Source organism: Balearica regulorum, chromosome W, assembly GCF_011004875.1.
Source record: "Balearica regulorum gibbericeps isolate bBalReg1 chromosome W, bBalReg1.pri, whole genome shotgun sequence".
Lineage (NCBI taxonomy): Eukaryota > Metazoa > Chordata > Aves > Gruiformes > Gruidae > Balearica > Balearica regulorum.
The window spans coordinates 8930384-8951292 of record NC_046219.1 but is presented as its reverse complement, the minus strand read 5'-3'; the positions used below and the strand labels follow the sequence as shown (position 1 = coordinate 8951292).

Genomic DNA, 20909 nt, shown 5'->3' with positions numbered 1-20909 from the left:
AAGTTTTGTTCTAACTGAAACCACTTTGGCTCCAACAGACATTAACAATTCACAGGTTCAGGATGTCGGTCAGGACATTAGTACTACACCGCTGACTTAAGAGCTCCTAAGGCTTATGGTTGATGACCCAAAATGCACAAAATCACTCAACTGTGTAAGATGAGGTCTCTCAATCTGTACAGAAGATGTACCGCAGGTGGCATCCCAACCCATGGGGGGAGCCTCTGACCACAGACCTGCTGCCCTGAGGGAGACCGACTCAAGATGGCCCCCTCGTGGGACTCCATTTATACCCAATTTGAATCTGGCCTGTGGTCATATATGTTCACGTAGGTCCCTATTGGCCAAAGACCTCAACTTTGTCTCCTGTCAACTGAAACTGCCAATGCCCTGCAGGCACAATTCAAACTGTGGCGGGAAGTGGGTGGGTGCACCTGCCACATCTGTCCACTGCATCAGTGCTATTTTTTAGTTAAATGTGTTGGAGGGAAGTGAGGGAGGGAGGATAAGGAACTAAAACTATGGTAATCCATATGTAGATTGTCCTAAACTGCTGTTAGTTATATCTACGAACCTGTTCATATTGTGCATGCACAGGCATACACATTGTTTCTTCTTTTAATGTCCTCATTCCTCTCCTTAAAATGGTCACAATTGTTATACTGCTGTTTGAGTACTATTTTTTTTCACTTGAAGAATTAAAAAGCCTATAGCTTGCTACAGTGTTCCCAATAGATAGACAGACAGGTGGTTGACATGATTTTCGTACAACTTTGACCTCTGTAAAGGGACACTTTGAATTCTTTAGTGTTTAGCTATGAGACAGTACTGACTGTGTCTGATACCCTGGAAATGTGTTTTGTGCATAACCCCAGAAAGTATCATGATAAACAGGTAAGTTGTGGCTTAGAACATCCATAAACCATTGACTTACTAGAAGATGATGAAGTACTCCTGCCACGTTAAATGCTTTTCTCAAGTGGAACCACAGTTGAAGGCAGAATACAGGGCTAGATCTTCTTGTCTTGTGCCACTCTTCTCTGTGCCTTGTAATCGCTCCTGGGAAATAAAGCAGCCACAGGTAGTTCTCTGGGAGGGTGTTACGAAGATGGCATTGCCATTTCTTTGTTGAAGAGTGTTCTGTGGAGCTAATTTTACTGTCTTTGAATTTGCTTATTGCTAAATATGTTAAACTAGATTTTATATCTGTTAGACAAAAGGTAATAAAGCTGTATGAAAAATTACATTAGAATTACCTTTCCTGGAAAAGGGAACGAATTTATCAGACTTATGCTTTTTTTTTAATGTCTATAGTGCACTGAATCATTTACATGACCAGAACATACCTAGAAGACACTTGATAACTCTATTACAGTCTAAATTCAGTTGTTCTTTTAATTTGCTAGGAACCCAAGTTAATTTTAGAATTGCTTAGTTAAAACAAGTAAGTAGAGGTTCTTGAAGATAACTCTGTATAACTGTGTGATATAACCAAAACTTCATGGCATTTTAAAAAATGCGAATTATCAGTTAGATTTAGTAATTAAGTCACTTGATCAGCTTTTGTGTTTTTTTTTTTTTAAATGGAGTCCTGTTCAGCAACACTGAATCTGATCTTATATTTGACTCTTGAAAAAGAAGAATGAGGGATTTTGCTGCTTAAAGGCTTAAATGTGGCAGTGGAGGTTTTTATTTTGCTTTATTCAAATAATACAGCTTTCAGTATAGCTTATTGTTTTTACCTAGTGGCAGTTCTGGTTGCATCAGGCATAAGCTGCTTTCAAGTTTCCCAGATTTGTAAAGGGACAAGTCTGCTGCATTCCTGCAATTATCCAATCCCAAGCAGTAACAAAGTGACTTCAAGTAACTTGCATATAACAATAAATCTTTGATTGCATTTTTATTGGTAGGTGGTCATGATTTTCACATAGGGGAACGTTATTTGCTTTCAAGTTATCAATAATCCCATTAACGCTTTCTCAAGTGCAAGTTTGAGTTTCTCATGGCTCCCATCAGGCACTGAAAGCTCTGTGTAATCCCAGGTATCAGAAGTGTGAGTGTTTTCAGTCTCTTCTGTTACTTACAAGGTAGTATGTTATGAATTGCCTTCAATGGATGAACACACTGAATGTGTGAGTGGAGGGAGGAAGAGCACAAGCTTTGTTTAAAGCTTTCTCTTCAGAAGCAAGGTATGTAGCATACTTGTGCCCTTGCAGAGTTTGGATCTAGAATTTTTGTTGCACAGTGTTGCACATCTTGCAATCACTAAAATGTGTTACTTTCCCCTTGTGGCTGAACTGCATAAGGAGTTTGAGGTGTATTTCTGACTGATCTATAAAAGTGTTTGCTAGAGATGCAGACATACATAATGATGTGGTGATGACAATCTCTGCCTCTAGGAAAAGGGCAGTGTAAATGAATTAAGTTTGAAAAGCACATGTGCATTTAGATTTTGGAATATTCCAAGTTTCTGATTCAATTTTGGGTTATGTTTGCATGTTTTTCTATACTGCATTTATGAATTGAACTTCCCAATAGGATAGGAATTCAGGTGGTGATGAATGAAGTAAATATAAATCACAACCTGATGATTTTCAAGTTACAATAAGCTTTCATCAAACCACAGAGAACTCTGGTGGTGATTGGTGTCTTGGTCACAGTGACCATGAAGTAGTTGAGTTTCAAATCATTGGTGATAGGAGAAAAACTGGCAGCGAAACTTCGTCCCTGGATATAGGGAGAGAAGACTTCAGGCGGCTGAAGGAGCTAGTTGACTCAGTGGATGAGGGAAAGGCTGTGGATGTTCTTTACCTGGACTTTAGTAAAGCCTTTTACACCGTTTCCCATGCATAGCATTCTCTTGGAGAAACTGGCTGCTCATGGATGGGCACACTCTTTGCTAGGTAAAAAACTGACTGGATGGCTAGGCCCAAAGAGTGGTGGTGAATGGCACTGGTGAGACCACACCTCAAATACTGTGTTCAGTTTTGGGCTCCTCACTACAAGAAAGACATTGAGGTGCATGTCCAAAGAAGAGCAACGAAGCTGGTGAAGGGTCTAGAGAGGTCTAATGAGGAGCAGCTGAGGGAACTGGGGGTGTTTAGCCTGGAGAAAAGGAGGCTGAGGGGAGACCTTATTGCTCTCTACAACTACCTGAAAGGAGGTTGTAGCCAGGTGAGTGTCAATCTCTTCTCCCAAGTAACAAGTGATAGGACAAGAGGAAATGGCCTCAAGTTGTGGCAGGGGAGGTTTAGATTGGATATTAGGAAAAATTTCTTCACCAAAAGGGTTATCAATCCTTGGAGCAGGCTGCCCAGGGAAGTGGTTGAGTCACCATTCGTGCATGTGTTTAAAAGATGTGTAGGCATGGTGCTTAGGGACTTGGCAGCATTAGATTAACAGTTGTACTCGATGATAAAGGTCTTTTCCAACCTAAATGATTCTATGATTCTAGTTAGTAAGGTCCCCTGGGAATCTGCTTTTGAAGGTATTGGGGTTTACGAATTCCAGTCACTTCTTAAGAGCCATCTCTTAAGAGTGCAAGAGCTGGCAATTCCCGTGTCAGAAGTCAAGCAAGCAGAGCAGAAGGCTGGCTAGGCTGAGCAGGGTTCTTCTAGAACTTAGGCAGAAGAGAAAAGTGTACGGACATTGGAAGCAAGGACAGGCAACACAGGAGGACTACAGAGATGCTGTTCGCCACTGTAGGGAGAAAATCCCTGTGTGCAAAGCTCAATTAGAGTTCAAGCTGACCAGCACTGTGAAGAACAACAAAAAGGGTGTTTTTAAATATGTTAATAGCAAAAGGAGGATCAGAGATAACATTTGTCTGTTACTTGATGAGGTCGGTCACCTCACAAATAGGGACATAGATGAAGCAGAGATGTTTAATGCCGCCTTCACCTCTGTCTTCAACACCAATGATGGGCCCTGGGACCTCCAGAGCCCTGTGTTGGAAGACCGTGACTAGGGGGATGATAAACTCCCAGCCAACTCAACTTGTTTGAGACTTGCTGCTCCAGATGGATGCACAGAAGTCTATGAGGCCTGATGGGATTCATCCCAGGTTACTGAAGGAGCTGGCTGATGTTATCGTGAGACCTCTCTCCATTATTTTTCAGTGATCTCGGGAGCAGGGAGCTGGACTCAATGATCCTTATGGGTCCCTTCCAACTCGAGATATTCTATGATTCTAACTAAAATATTACTTAAAGTTTATTTATTGGTTTGAGCTTGAGCTTTTAGAACCTTGTTAAGATAATGGAAAAATACAGGCTTTAAACTTGTATGAAACTAAAGGCTTCTGACTTTTAACCAGGAGCAGCAGTTGGCAGCACTGTAATAAATTAATGGTAAATATTCTTACTAAATGTAATACTGTAAAGTAAGGGAAATTAAAAAAACACAACGAAACAAAAAAACCCATATTTGACAGGATAGGTCATAAAAGGCAAATGGTACCAGTCAAAAACATCTTTAAAAGGGGCTGGTAGAAATGTTCTATGTGATGCAAGAAGCTATTGTTTCTAGGCAGCTACTGTCAGCTTCAGAGAAAATCGTGAAAATGACGTCTCTGCCATTTATTCAAAAAACAAACAAAATGAGAAAGGGGAAGGGAGGGAGAAAACTGGCCAAGTCATCTCAATCTTTTAGCAGAAGGTATTCACCACACAGCTTGAATCCACCACAATCTTAAATCTTCTTGTAGAACAGCTAAGAAAATTTCAACAACCACTAAATCCCAATGCTCTTTGAAAGAGATACTTGACTGAATCTCCCTTTGCTCCTACAAGCCATAACTATATTGAAATTTATACTGAACACAGAGGTCTTAGAGCTGTAAGAATATATAACAAAGGATTCTGGAGAGGAACTTTCAGAAACAGTTTTAAAAGATTTTAAAGAAGCTGCCTGCAAAATTGTCTTAAAGGACTCCAACAAACTGCTGACTAAATGTGCAATAAGATGTCATAGAACCATAGAATGGTTTGGGTTGGAAGGGACCTTAAAGATCATCTAGTTCCAACCCTTCTGCCATGGGCAGGGACACCTTCCACTGGACCAGGTTGCTCAAAGCCTCATCCAACCTGGCCTTGAACACTTCCAGGGACGGGGCATCCACAACCTCTCTGGGCAACCTGTTCCAGTGTTTCACCACCCTCACAGTGAAGAATTTTTTCCTAATATCTAATCTAAATCGACCCTCCTTCAGCTTAAAGCCATTACCCCTTGTCCTGTCACTACACGCCCTGATAAACAGTCCCTCACGAGCTTTCCTGTAGGTCCCCTTCAGGTACTGGTAAGCTGCCATAAGGTCTCCCCGGAGCCTTCTCTTCTCCAGGCTGAACAACCCCAACTCTCTCAGTCTGTCTTCATAGGTGTCCTGGTTTTGGCTGGGATAGAGTTAATTTTCTTCATAATAGCTGCTTAGTGCTATGTTTTGGGTTTAGAATGAGAATAATATTGATAACACATTGATGTTTTTAGTTGTTGCCAAGCAGTCAAGGACTTTTCAGCTTCTCATACTGGCCTGCCAATGAGAAGGCAGGGGGTGCCCAAGAAGCTAGGAGGGGACACAGCCAGGACGGCTGACCCAAACTGACCAAAGGGATAGTCCATACCATATGACGCCCTGCTCCATATATAACTGGGGGTTGTCCAGGAGGCAGGGCAGCTCGGGAACTACCTGAGCATCAGCTTTGGGTGGTGAGAAATTGTGCTGTTCATCACTTGTTGACTGAGGCAAAAAGTCATTGAGCACCTCAGCCTTCTCCATATCCTGGGTAACTAGGTCTCCCGTTTCATTCTGGAGGGGGCCCACATTTTCCCTCATCTTCCTTTTATCACTGATGTAGCTATAGAAGCTTTTCTTATTGCCCTTGATATCCCTGGACAGATTTAATTGTCTCAGGGCTTTAGCTTTCCTAACCTGATCCCTGGCTGCTCAGACAATTTCTCTGTATTCCTCCGCGGCTACCTGCCCTTGCTTCCACCCTCTGTAGGCTTCCTTTTTGTGTTTGACTTTGCCCAGGAGCTCCTTGTTCATCCATGGGGGCCTCCTGGCATTTTTGCCTGACTTCCTCTTTGTTGGGATGCATCACTCCTGAGCTTGGAGGAGGTGACCCTTGAATATTAGCCAGCTGTCTTGGGCCCCTCTTCCTTCCAGGGCTTTGTCCCATGGTATTCTACCAAGCAGGTCCCTGAAGAGGCCAAAGTCTGCTCTCCTGAAGTCCAGGGTAGTGAGCTTGCTGTGTGCCCTCCTCGCTGCCCTGAGGATCTTGAATTCCACCATTTCGTGGTCACTGCAGCCGAGGCTGCCCTTGAGCTTGACATCCCCTACCAGGCCCTCCTTGTTGGCGAGAACAAGATCCAGCATGACACCTCTCCTCGTGGGCTCCTCTATCACCTGGAGGAGGAAGTTATCATTAATGTGTTCCAGAAACTTCCTGGATTACTTATGCCCTGCTGTGTTGTCCCTCCAATAGATAACAGGGTGGCGTGCAGGTGTGTGCACGTCTCCAGCTCCTCTTGTTTATTCCCCATGCTATGTGCATTTGCATAGAGGCATTTAAGTTTGGCCCCCGATGAGGCTGACTTACTGGCTGGAGTGGCTGGAATTCCTTTGTGCCACACTGCAGGTGCTCTCCTGCTGACCTGTGATCCTTCTCCAGGCTCTGGGTATGTATTGCTGGCACTGGCATCAAACTGGTAGGAGTGGGATGGACTGAGGTTCCTCTCCCTTGGCAACTTTAGTTTAAAGCCTTCTTCACCAGACAGGTTACTAGGACAGGAAAGGAAGAGTAAACCACCAACAACAATACCTAGAATATACAAAGCAGGTGATACACAATGCAATTTGCTCACCAGACCAGATGCCTAGCTCATCCCCGAGCAGCTGCCCCTCCTCCCCAGCCAGCCCCCTTTATATGCTGAGCATGACAATTTGAAATTGTTCTTTTTCTGCATCACTTGATAGAGAGGGTTTACAATTAGACTGTGATTTGGAATATGCATCCTCCAAAACCCCACAATGCCTAAGAAAGCTTGTGTCTCCTTTTTGTTAGTTGGTGGAGACATGGCTGTGATTTTGTTGATCACATCCATTGGGATCTGACAATGCCCGTCTTGCCATTTTATTCCTAAAAACTGGATCTCCTGTGCAAGTCCCTTGACCTTGCTTTGTTTTGTGGGAAAACTTGCCTTCAGAAGGATATGGACTATTTTCTTCCCTTTCTCAATAAATTCTGCTGCTGAGTTGCCCCATATGATGATGTCATCAATGTATTGCAGGTGCTCTGGGGCTTCACCCTTTTCCAGTGCAGTCTGGATCAGTCCATGGCAAATGGTGGGGCTGTGTTTCCACCCCTGGGGCAGAGAATTCCAGGTATACTGGACGTCCCTCCAAGTGAAGGCAAACTGTGGCCTGCACTCGGCTACCAAAGGGATTGAGAAAAACGCATTAGCTATATCAATTGTGGCATACCACTTGGCTGCCTTTGACTCCAATTCGTATTGAAGTTCCAGGATGTCTGGCATGGCAGCACTCATGGGCGGTGTGACTTCATTCAGGCCACGATAGTCTACTGTCAGCCTCCACTCTCCATTGGACTTCCGCACTGGCCATATGGGACTGTTAAAGGGTGAGTGGGTTCTGCTGATCACTCCCTGACCCTCCAGTTGACGAATCAGCTTATGGATGGGAATCAGGGAGTCTCATTTGGTGGGATTATTAATCAATTCCGAGACATGTTGTCCAAGGTATGGGCATGACAGTAATGCCACATACAAATACCAGCTTAACCTCATTACCAGTTATGTTATCATATCATCAGTCGATATTACACAGTACAGCAAAATGAAAATCCTCATCCCTCTCCCAGAGGTGATAAACAGTGCCACAGTGAATACATACAGCAAGTAAGGATTTACATGACACAACCATGCGAACAAACACATCACCATTGTGACCAGTGACTATTTAACTAATATAATAAATGCATATAACAAATTTGTTTTAACACGCTCTGGTCAGACCTGTTGTTACCTCAACCCTTCGTGCCCCACGTTGGATGCCAAAAAGGTCATGGTTTAGCCTCAGCCAGCAGCTAAGCACCACGCAACCGCTTGCTCACTCCTCCTCCCTTGGTGGGATGGAGAAGAGAATCGGAAGAAAAAGGTAAAACTCATGGGTTGGGATAAGGACAGTTTTCTGGGACAACAAAGGAAGAGGAAAATATCAACAACAATACTAATACAAGAATATACAAAGTGGGTGATAATACAATGCAATTTGCTCACTACCTGGAACAGGATGCATCCTGAGTAGTGACCCCTCCTCCCTCCCTTTTATGCTGAGCATGACCTCATATGGTATGGAATACCCCTTTGGCTAGTTTCGGTCACCTCTCCTGGCTGTGTTCCCTCCCAGCTTCCTGTGAAAATTAACTCTATCCTAGCCAAAAAACCAAGACACGTATGTTTCTCTAAATTTACATTTTTCATATATCAGTTTTCTATTGATTCTGGATTGACAGCTGGGCTAAGCCTCTAAACAGTAGCAGAAGATTATACCAATGTAAGCTTGAAGAGTCTTCCACTTCCCACAATGCTGAAAAGTTTTTGTGTCCTCGCGTCCCAGCATGCTGTTTGTAAGAAGTGGCAGAGGTGGCACTGCTAGATGAAGAAAGTGGCTTCTGTTACTATTTTCTTAACAAACCGGATAGCTAATTGAAACATTTCTACAACAGAGTGTTCTTGCACCAAATTAAGTCACTAGAGATTATTAAATGCAGAAAAAATAATGAAGAGTTGTACTGAGGACCTTGCACAATGAAAACTTACACAAAAATTCTCGTCCAAGGAAATGAGGTGTGGGAACGTCATGCTCAGTGAGTCTGCTTCAGCCCAGCCACCAGCAGAATTTGGGCACGGTCCTGAGGGCAGGATGTGTGCCTGTACAATGTTGTTTGGATGAGGGGAAATGGAGGAATGCTTGTGCGCGGAGGAGAGGGCAGGGCTGTGATCCCTGCCTGCACATCTTCTGGCAGTGCTTCAGTGAGGAATCCAGACTGTCACTGTAGTGCACACAGCTGGGGTGCTGTTGTGGTTTAGCCCCAGCCGGCAGCTAAGTACCACGTGGCCGCTCACTCACCCCTCCCCCCCTCCCCCGCCGCCGTGGGATGGGGAGGAGAATCGTAAGACAAAGGTAAAACTCATGGGTTGGGATAAGGACAGTTTACTGGACAGCAAAGGAAGAGGAAAATAACAACAGTACTTAGAATATACAAAATGGGTGATACACAATTCAGTTTCTCACCCGACGTCCGGACACTCAAACTGGACACTCAGACCCATCCTGGAGCTGCCCCGCCCCTCCTCAACTAGCCCCCTTTTATACTGAGCATGACTGTTGTATGGTATGGAATACCCCTTTTGGCTAGTTTTGGTCAGCTGTCCTGGCTGTGTCCTCTCCCAGCTTCTTGTGAAAATTAACTCTATCCCAGCCGAAAACCAGGACAAAGTCCTGGGGAAATGATGCCCAGGAAGCACAAATGGAAGTGTTTATTCAGACAAAATACAGTTTGGGGAAATAAAAACTAGCAAATACTAGAGGAAAGGAACTAAGTGAAGCAAAGGGGGAAGTTTTTTATGTGTTTTTTTTTTTAAAGTAAACCTTCTTGAGTGGTGGACTGAATCTTATGCTTTAGGCAAGGAGAAGTGTGGAGGTTAGAAATGTGTATGCAATGTACTGTTGCCAGTGAGGTAAGCACCACAGATGCTAAAGCAGTACTGCCCAGGGGTGTCGACAGCTCTGCAAGTCCCCCCATGTGCTATGCTTTGCCTGAGTTTCAGTTAGTTTCTTCCTCTGTATGTTAGAGTACGCAGATTTGCTGTTACCTTCCATGACGCTTCCCTGTAGCCTCTCTTTTTGCATGTGAATGTTTAGGCAGCCTTCGCAATAAAAGATATATTAACAATATACATCTGTTACTTGTGCTGTTAGGTAAGATAATTTGGGATGCCAGTTAACGTTTTTCTTCCTTTCTGTCCCTCAGTAGGCCCTAAGAGGCTTAGACTGTATAAAAACATTAACTTTGGAAAACTGTTAAATTGTGACTGAAATGGCTGAAACAGAAGTTTAAAACAATCGATGGAGGAGAAAACTGGGAGGTTAGGATATTTAGGAAAGGAAAAGAGAAGATGCAAGGTGGAGACCCAGACAAGAGCAGATGTGTAAGGACCGTGTTGTGTTTTGCCCCTAAGCAGATGCCCAGCAGCAGCAGTGTATGCACGGACTGTCCAGGACAACTGGTTTGTGCTTTTGGAGCTACACATGGCCCTTGGGCTCCTGGGGGGTGGCTCAGGGTAGGTGCTGAAGTGTGGTCTCTGGGGGGTGGCTCATGGGCAACAGGCAGGTGGGACATGCTGGCTGGCGTTGGAGTAGTGGATTTGTCTGACGGTGCTGCAGGAGCAGGTGCACACTGTGGTGTGTGGATATGAGAATTACCAGACTCCGCTCATCCTGCATAGCTGTTGGGGAGCTGTGTTGGTGCATGGGCATGCACCCAGGTGAGGTTGGTGGGACTGAGGGTGGCCTGGTAGAGACACCTGCAGGGGATGCTGTGGGTTTGTGTGGGTTGCAGGCTGCAAACAAGTTAAAATTGTGTGGTTTTCAGGGAATTCATGGAACGATTAAGTACAGTTGCAATGAAAATACTTCTTGCCAGGTGTATAAAGCTTTACATTTCCATTTTTTTCCTTTGGGGAGATAACAAAACATTATTTAGGTTTCCTTTTTTACTGTATCACCTGTGTTTCCCTCTCAAATGTGATGGAGTACGGGGTTGCTTGTTAAATGCTATGGCTCATTAAAGGAGGATGTTAGAGGAGTAGTTGCATTGGACTCGTGTTCTTCAGAAACCCCAATTCTTGGTACTCTTAGGGCAAAGCACAGATGTGAAATCAATGTGACATGCACTTTTGCTGCTCTTCCAATTGCTCCTCACTACCACGTGTAGGAAATAGGAGAAAGTATGACACATGACATTAAAAAAATGTGGTACATAGAAGGAAAATCCTTATTCCTACTGAAAGTTTACTGGTTTTATTGTACTTTATGGAGACTTGTTGGCTTTGGATCTTTCACTGGAGAAGTCATAGCAATGGCACCTTAACTCCAGCTTAACAGTCTGTTAACAATTGTTTTTAAAATGATGATTTGTATTAAATTGCAGGCAATTTAATTTTAGTTGAATTACCAACTGATTGAATGCCCATAAGAAATGGATAGCAGAATACAATTTCAGGGGGCTTCCCTCCTATGTCAGGATATTTAATGTTGCATCAGCCTAGAAGGGAGACACACAAGCCTTTGTGGAGTGCACCTCAGGAAACATTCCCACCTGTGGGAGACTCTCAGAAAAGAGAATATAAGTGATGTGGCTTTCACATGCTATTTTGTTTACTTACCACTCAGTTTTCTGTTCATTGAGTTTTTCACTTGTACACTGATTGTCTCGTTAGAGCCTCTGCTAGTGAATCAAATCTGAGCCAGTTTACAGTATGTGGCCAGGAATCATCTTCTATTTATCACTCTTTTTTTTTTTTTTCCCCTAAACTCTCTTCTTCCTGCCTCTATCTGCATTTCTCAGTGCGGGGATTAAAATAACTCCTGGAAAAAATTTCCCATCTGTTAATTGATCATTTGTGTTTCCTTTCTAGGCCGAATTCACCAAGCTATGGTAACATCCCTAAATGAAGATAATGAAAGTGTAACTGTTGAATGGATTGAAAATGGAGATACTAAAGGCAAAGAGGTAAACCTAATTACTTTAGAACTTTTCTCTTTTAAAAATTGTGTAATCTGCATTAATATTACTTTGTAATTTGCACTGGAAACAAAAAGAAAATATAAATCTTAATTTAGGTGATGATTTTTTGTCTACAGACTGTTCTGGTTTCTGTTGTATTAAATTTGACTTCCTGAGCTTTGTGTCATAGCTTTTAAATAGTGCTTTTCATCTTTTTATTTTGAACCAGATTACAAAGGCTGACCTTGTTACCCCTTTTTACAAGTAGAAAAATCAAATTTTTAGAGAGGGAGAATGATTTGCAGTTCAGACAGGAGACTAGTGGGAGATCTGGATTAGAAATCTTTTTGTGATTGTATTATTGAAGGATTGAATGGATTGATTGTTTATTTATTTTAGGCAATAATTTTCGAGCCTTGCTTTCCTTAAGAAACTGTGTCTGTGTGTGTCCCAGTTATGATTTGCTGTCCCCTCTTCCTGTAAATTTTGAACCATGTTTGCCAGTTTCAGCTGAGATTTGGAGAAGTAGCTCAGAAATAATTACACTTCACCAGTTTTGTGAAAACACAGGAAAAAGGAAAAAAACGTTGTGAGAATGTCCTGGTGATCTCATCAGCTGAGCTCATCCCTCTGGACACACAGAATCTGTACAGTAGCGAGATCTTTGAAAGGTCCAGCCAGAGGAAATGGCAGTTTATAGAGACCAAAGCCATTTTAATATTTTAGGAAACTAAGTTGCAATAGATCTGAAGACAGCTATTTTTAAGATCCTCCCCCCCTTACATTTTACAGCATTTTGAATGAGGAACACTTACAAGGAAAAAAAATAACATGATAAATTTAACATGGTTTCAACTGTGCTTTTATTTTTTGGGTGGTTGTAATTTGTCTGTTTCTTTTGCACTGTCTGGGAAATTTCAAATAATTGAGATCTCTTTCTTTTTATGTTACAGAATGTCTTTCGTATTCTGCAGTAATTGTCAAATTACCACAGTATAACTAGCTACTTCTGTTTTAATTTAATCACTTTATAAAATTATGAATATCTATTGATAATTTTTAATTAATTCCTTTTCTGAAGGGCATGTTTTCAACTAATATGAAGACCAAAGCATACACTGTTTTTAGTGAACATAAAATAAGATCCTTCAGGTTATAGAATTAACAAATTGTGGGGTAAAAACACTAAATATATTTCTTGTTTATTCTCAAACATAACAGGAGAAATGGAGAGGGTGAATATTACTGAGGAGCTGGAGACGTGTGTGCGCCTGCAAGGCTATGACCTTATTGGCATTACAGAGACGTGGTGGGACAGCTCCTATGACTGGAGTGTTGGGATGGAAGGGTACAGGCTCTTTAGGAAGGACAGGCAGGGCAGGCGAGGAGGGGGTGTCGCCCTCTATGTCAATGACCAGCTGGAGTGCATGGAGCTCCACCTGGGGATGGATGAGGAGCTGACTGAGAGCCTATGGGTCAGGATTAAAGGGAGGGCTGGGTGGGGACATCATAGTGGGGGTCTGCTACAGGCCACCTGACCAGGGAGACCGAGAAGATGAAGCCCTCTATAGGCAGATAAGAGCAGCCTCACGCTCACAAGCCCTGGTCCTCATGGGGGACTTCAACCACCCTGACATCTGCTGGAGGGACAACGCAGCTGAGTGCAAGCAGTCCAGGAAGTTCCTGCAATGTGTCGATGACAACTTTCTCCTTCAGGTGATAGAGGAGCCCACGAGGAGAGGTGCCATGCTGGACCTTATTCTCACCAATAAGGAGGGCCTAGTAGGGGATGTCAAGCTCAAGGGTAGCCTTGGCTGCAGTGACCATGAAATGGTGGAATTCAAGATCCTCAGGGCAGCGAGGAGGGTACGCAGCAAGCTCACTACCCTGGACTTCAGGAGAGCAGACTTTGGCCTCTTCAGGGACCTGCTTGGTAGAATACCATGGGACAAAGCCCTGGAAGGAAGAGGGGCCCAAAGACAGCTGGCTAATGTTCAAGGGTCACCTCCTCCAAGCTCAGGAGCGATGCATCCCAACCAAGAGGAAGTCAGGCAAAAACACCAAGAGGCCCCTGTGGATGAACAAGGAGCTCCTGGGCAAAGTCAAACAAATAAAGGAAGCCCACAGAGGCTGGAGGCAAGGGCAGGTAGCCTGGGAGGAATACAGAGAAACTGTCCGAGTAGCCAGGGATCAGGTTAGGAAAGCCAAAGCCCTGATAGAATTAAATCTGGCCAGGGATGTCAAGGACAACAAGAAAAGTTTCTATAGGTATGTTAATGATAAGAGGAGGACAAGGGAAAATGTGGGTCCCCTCCAGAATGAAACGGGTGACCTGGTTACCCAGGATATGGAGAAGGCTGAGGTACTCAACGACTTCTTTGCCTCAGTCTTCACTGGCAAGTGCTTGAGCCACACTGCCCAGGTCACAGAAGGCAGGGACTGGGAGAATGCAGAACCGCCCACTGTAGGAGAAGATCAGGTTCAAGAATATCTAAGGAACCTGAAGATGCACAAGTCCATGGGACCTGATGAGTTGCATCCGCAGGTCTTGAGGGAACTGGCGGATGAAGTTGCTAATCCACTCTCCATCATCTTTGAGAAGTCCGGGCAGTCCAGCGAAGTTCCCACTGACTGGAAAAGGGGAAACATAACCCCCATTTTTAAGAAGGGAAAAAAGGAAGACCCAGGGAACTACAGGCCAGTCAGTCTCACCTCCGTGCCTGGCAAGATCATGGAGCAGACGCTCCTGGAGACTATGCTCAGGCACATGGAAGATAAGGAGGTGATTGGTGACAGCCAACACGGCTTCACTAAGGGCAAATCGTGCCTGACAAACTTGGTGGCCTTCTAGGATGGGGTGACAGTGTTGGTGGACAAGGGAAGGGCAACTGACGTCATCTACCTGGACTTGTGCAAGGCATCTGACACTGTCCTGCATGACATCCTTGTCTCTAAATTGGAGAGACATGGACTTGATGGATGGACCACTCAGTGGATAAGGAATTGGCTGGATGGTCGCACTCAAAGAGTCAACTGTTCAATGTCCAAGTGGAGAATGGTGACGAGTGGTGTCCCTCAGGGGTCGGTACTGGGACCGGCACTGTTCAACATCTTTGTCGGCGACATGGACAGTGGGATCGAGTGCACCCTCAGCAAGTTTGCCAACGACACCAAGCTGTGTGGTGTGGTCGACACCCTGGAGGGAAGGGATGCCATCCAGAGGGACCTTGACAGGCTTGAGAGGTGGGCCCGTGCGAACGGCATGAAGTTCAACAAGGCCAAGTGCAAGGTCCTGCACATGGGTCGGCGCAATCCCAAGCACAACTACAGGCTGGGCGTGGAATGGATTGAGAGCAGCCCTGAGGAGAAGGACTTGGGGGTATTGATTGATGAGAAGCTCAACATGAGCCAGCAGTGTGCACTTGCAGCCCAGAAAGCCAACCGTGTCCTGGACTGCATCAAAAGAAGTGTGACCAGCACGTCAAGGGAGGTGATCCTGCCCCTCTACTCCACTCTTGTGAGACCCCACCTGGAGTACTGCGTCCAGCTCTGGGGGCCCCAGTACAGGAGAGACATGGAGCTGTTGGAGTGAGTCCAGAGGAGGGACACGAAGCTGATCAGAGGGCTGGAGCACCTCTCCCATGAGGACAGGCTGAGAGAGTTGGGGTTGTTCAGCCTGGAGAGGAGAAGGCTCTGGGGAGATCTAATTGCAGCTTACCAGTACCTGAAGGGGGCCTACAGGAAAGCTGGGGAGGGACTGTTTATCAGGGAGTGTAGTGACAGGACAAGGGGTAATGGGTTCAAGCTGAAGGAGGGTCGATTTAGATTAGATGTTAGGAAGAAATTCTTTACTGTGAGGGTGGTGAGGCACTGGAACAGGTTTCCCAGAGAGGTTGTGGAGGCCCCCTCCCTGGGAGTGTTAAAGACCAGGTTGGATGAGGCTTTGGGCAACCTGGTCTAGTGGAGGGTGTTCCTGCCCGCAGCAGGGGTATTGGAACAAAATGATCTTTGAGGTCCCTTCCAATCCAAACCATTCTATGATTCTATGTTCTATGATTCATAAATGTGCTTTATATTCTTTTACACAGATTGACTTGGAGAGCATATTTTCACTTAACCCAGATCTTGCACCTGATGAAGATATTGAACCTAGTCCAGAGACACAACCACCACCTACTCCAGCAGCCAAATTAAACAAAATCATGAAGGTTGGTAATACCTATGCAACATGTTCATATTAAGTTTACAGTACTCCTATAGCATGCTGTTATGCTTGAATTTTATATCTAACTTTTGTGTCTGTTGAGCTACTTGATAACTGTGTTCCTTTCTTTTTCCTATGGTGAATGGGGATTCTAAAAATTTTCTAAGAACAGATTTGGCAGAGAGGGAGTTAGGGACTAAGATTTGTATAACTAAATATATCTCAGGGATAGAAAAGATTTTGGAGGTTGTTTTGAAACAGTACGTACAGTTCAAGCAGCCTTCACCCTAGGCTCTTCAGGGAAGGATTTGGCAGCAATCACCTCTCTGTATTGCTGACATCGTGTTATTTTTATTCACTGGAAAGAAGCAGAGGTGGGGCTGCAGTTTATGTTTTCAGTAATAAGGTGATCAAATAACAGAGATTTCTTTCTTTATAGAGTCGACGAACTGTAGCATCTATTAAGAATGACACTCCTGCCAAAGAAAACAGAGGTAAATGTTTTCTCTTTCCATTTCAAGGAAGTAAAAAATATGGGAACATTTTAATCTCCTGGTCAATCATTCCTTAATAGTTCTGCATTTCTAATTTGGTATGTGAGCATGTGACGCCCATCTACAAGAAGGGCCCAAAAGAGGATCTGGGAAACTACAGGCCTGTCAGCCTGACTTCGGTGCCGGGGAAGGTTATGGAACAGTTCATCTTGGGTGCACTCACCAAGCGTGTGCAAGACAACCAGGGGATCAGGCCCAGTCAGCATAGGTTCATGAAAGGCAGGTCCTGCCTGACCAACCTGATCTCCTTCTATGACCTGGTGACCCGCCTAGTGGATGAAGGAAAGGCTGTGGATGTTGTCTACCTGGACTTCAGTAAAGCCTTCAACACGGTCTCCCACAGCATTCTCCTAGAGAAGCTGGTGGCTTATGGCTTAGACAGGTGCACTCTTTGCTGGGTAAAAAACTGGCTGGAAGGCCAAGCCCAGAGAGTAGTGGTGAACCGAGTTAAATGCAGTTGGCGGCCGGTCACAAGCGGTGTTCCCCAGGGCTCAGTCTTGGGGCCGGTCTTGTTTAATATCTTTATCAATGATCTGGATGAGGGGATCGAGTGCACCCTCAGTAAGTTTGCAGATGACACCAAGTTGGGTGGGAGTGTCGATCTGCTCGAGGGTAGGAAGGCTCTGCAGAGGGATCTGGACAGGCTGGCTGGATGGGACGAGGCCAATTGTATGAGGTTTAACAAGGCCAAGTGCTGGGTCCTACACTTGGGTCACAACAACCCTAGGCAATGCTGCAGTCTTGAGGAAGAGTGGCTGGAAAGCTGCCTGGAGGAAAAGGACCTGGGGGTGCTGGTTGACAGCCAGCTGAACATGAGCCAGCAGTGTGCCCAGGTGGCCAAGGCGGCCAACAGCATCCTGGCTTGTATCAGAAATAGTGTGGCCAGCAGGACTAGGGAAGTGATTGTGCCCCTGTACTCGTCACTGGTGAGGCTGCACCTCAGATACTGTGTTCCCTTTTGGGCCCCTTGCTACAAGAAGGACACTGAGGTGCTGGAGCGTGTCCAAAGAAGGGCAACAGAGCTGGTGAAGGGTCTGGAGCACAAGTCTTATGAGGAGCAGCTGAGGGAACTGGGGTTGTTTAGCCTGGAGAAAAGGAGGCTGAGGGGAGACCTTATTGCTCTCTGCAACTACCTGAAAGGAGGTTGTGGTGAGGTGGATGTTGGTCTCTTCTCCCAAGCAACAAGCGATAGGACAAGAGGAAACGGCCCCAAATTGCTCCAGGGGATGTTTAGGTTGGATATTAGGAAAAATTTCTTCACTGAAAGGGTGGTCGGACATTGGAACAGGCTCCCCAGAGAGGTGGTGGAGTCACCATCCCTGGAGGTATTCAAAAAGTGTGTAGACATGGCACTTCGGGACATGGTTTAGTAGACATGGTGGTGTTGGGTTGATGGTTGGACTTGATGATCCTAGAGGTCTTTTCCAACCTTAAAGATTCTATGATTCTATGATAAAAGACATGGTACATCATTCCTAGAATTTCTCCTATGTATGTTTAGGAATACATACTGTATGAATAGTATTTATATGCAAGTTTAAGCAATATAGCATTAGGAAAGTTAAGCTGAATGAACTGAAGGTGCAAAAATTTGAAATTAATTAATTATGCTACATTAAATCATGTGTGGACTTTTCCAAGTTAAAGCATCCTCAATTTGCTTCAACTGAATTGAGTGTTTCCATATATATTAAGTAAGTAGTGCACTTAAAATTCTTACGCTTTCAATTGTTTAGCTTAGTTTTCTAACAGTCTGTATGTAAACATTCATTCAAAGAGTACTTAAACCCTATGGGTTATTTCTCACTCTATGGTTAATAGCGAAAAATCTACAAAAATGCTGAAATAGCACAGGAGGATCGATGAAAAGTGTGTATTGGATGAATATAGATGTAATGCTTCTAATAACATGAGAAAGAATAGTTATTGCTTATTGTTTTCATTTTCTCTCTTGCATTAAAGTTAACTTGTACTGATGGTGGTGATGATTCTTCTTTGAAACATTAATCTACTGTCATTAATTCAGACTAGATTCCATTCCATCTGTTTAAACTTGAAAAACAAGTAGGCTTGCATATCTTTGCAAGTGTTCAGACTCTTCCGGTGGATGATTGGGATCACTTTCTCCCTTCTGCCATTTGCCTCTGGGGGTGTTAAATCAGAAATCTCATGAGGAGGGGATAATTTTTTTCAAACTAATATGGTTTAAATTTGAGACATCTTATTGATGGGCTCTCCTCACATCCATACACGTTGTCATTTGTAGCAAATGGTCTGTTTGGTATGGAATAATTCTGTAGCTTGTATTTTAATAGGTCCTGCGCATCTTACTATTCACAGTCGGCCTAAGTATTTGTTCTTTGTTGGCCTTGTAATTAAACTTTTCTCAGCACGCTCTCTTGTTTAGTGTAGTTAATTCATGCTGTAAACTAGATTTCCTATCGTATTTGGAATGATCTGGGGGTTTGTATTGTCTATCCCATTTGATACCTGTTTCCATAGTTGTCTCCATGTTGCACAGTGTGCTGGCCTTCATTTGGACTGTCATCTCTAGGCTACTAATCAAAGTTGTTACCTTTACTTTCATAGTCTTCTGGCAGACCTCGTTAGGAATGCATACAGGAAAGTGGCCAGCTGAAGCAGAGCTGCTTGAAGTGACTCTGAAAAACAACTTAAAACATTCAGCTCTACCAAAGAGGCTTGCATGCACACCACTCCCACTGCATTCACTGGGAACAGACATCACTCTGCATCTTCAGAAATTGGTGTCCTTATCACATATCAAATCAATAAGTTTAGGTAAACATATTGATTGTATCCATATCCCTTTCAGTATAGTGTCAAAAAGGTTTGTTCCTTCCACTCATAGATTGAGCCGCACTTTGCTGCCTTTCATGTGTATCCCTCTACTTGCCCACAGATTGTAGGTTCAATGGAGTGGGACTATTTTGTAACATCTAGAGAATGTGAAACAGTGGGTCCTTTTTTCTTACTGGGTTTTTTGGGTATAATTACAATATAAATACATTTTCAACACTTTAAACTTCAAAACTGCATATCTCCAAGTACATACTTCATTCTATGCACGTAAGAAGTTCTACTAATTCTGTAGTGGAATATTTAAAAATATGCACGTACAGCATTGGTACTTAATAATTATGCTGTGTTGGTGTATAACACGAGGATAAAAAAAGCTGCATACCAAATGTCTTATTAATAGACTTTCTACGTGTATGGCTCCCCCCCGACCCCCAAAAATTGTTGTGTCTTGAAAAGGGCCTCATTTTATCTTGTCATAATAAAGTATTTCAGAATCGGATAGAAACATTACTCTTCCATATCTAGATGAGCTTTGTGCTTTTCTTTTGCAGTGGTTGGTTCTGCACGCGCACGACCTACTCAGCTTCCTGAACAGTCTTCCTCCTCACAGCAGAATGGTAGTGTTTCAGATATATCTCCAGTTCAAGCTGCAAAAAAGGAATTTGGACCCCCTTGTATGTAAACCATGTATCAAGGATTCATTCATTTTGGACATTGCACATACATTCTCTTGAATTATGTTGTTGTCCATAAATGACAAATGGTCTATATATGCAGTTGCCTGTAGGCTTCCTCAAGAAGCTTTTTCAGAGTGCTGCGGCTAAACAAATGTTCACTTTTGTCATAGTTGTTCTAGTATTTGGAATTTGGTTTTCCTTTTTCTTTTTTTAACCATGATGGTGTTTGGTTTTTTTTAATTTGCCTGGGCTTTCTTTTAATTCAAACCAAGAGATCACATGTATCCAAATATCATCACATGTCCAAATATTTTTCGAGGGTCATTGTCCTTATATTTTCAGTTATGTAATTATTGTCCCATTCCCATGATTTTTTCTAATTCATTTATTCTATAAATTTTAGAAATTAAATTGTCGTAATTATTCTGTACTAATACTGATTTGCCTGAAAAGATAAAAGATAGTTGATATAAATAAATGCATTCTAATTATTCATAAATTAGTAGAATTGAAATGTTATAGTGTAAATTCTAAATTCATGCAACACTAAAATATTTTAAAATTATATCATTTTCTTTAAGCACGTAGAAAATCTAATTGTGTAAAAGAGGTTGAAAAATTGCAAGAGAAACGTGAAAAAAGAAGGTTACAGCAGCAGGAACTTAGAGAAAAAAGAGCTCAGGTTAGTATTTTTAGCTCAGATGGAAAATGTATGTCAGGAAGAGAAGATGTTTGCAAAATTATTGTGTTTTTTTCAGTCTTCAATAATTTTTATGAACTGTAATAATCTTGAAACTAAATGTTTTCATCCTGTATACAATTTTGATAAATTTTTTGGTGCATGGTT

At 43.3% G+C, this 20909-nt stretch overlaps 1 protein-coding gene across 6 annotated transcripts in view; it reads left to right on the top strand.

The window, feature by feature from the left end:
- Positions 1–20909, top strand: part of LOC142599167 (kinesin-like protein KIF2A) — a 96881-nt gene that overhangs the window by 17296 nt on the left and 58676 nt on the right. For 4 of the 6 annotated variants that reach the window (XM_075738938.1, XM_075738939.1, XM_075738942.1 and 1 more), the window contains exons 2-6: positions 11719–11813; positions 15896–16015; positions 16451–16505; positions 19937–20059; positions 20644–20744. In XM_075738938.1, coding sequence (XP_075595053.1) covers positions 11719–11813; positions 15896–16015; positions 16451–16505; positions 19937–20059; positions 20644–20744 — 494 coding nt within the window. The remainder of the gene's footprint in view (positions 1–11718; positions 11814–15895; positions 16016–16450; positions 16506–19936; positions 20060–20643; positions 20745–20909) is intronic. The other 2 variants (XM_075738941.1, XM_075738937.1) reach the window with 1 other exon arrangement.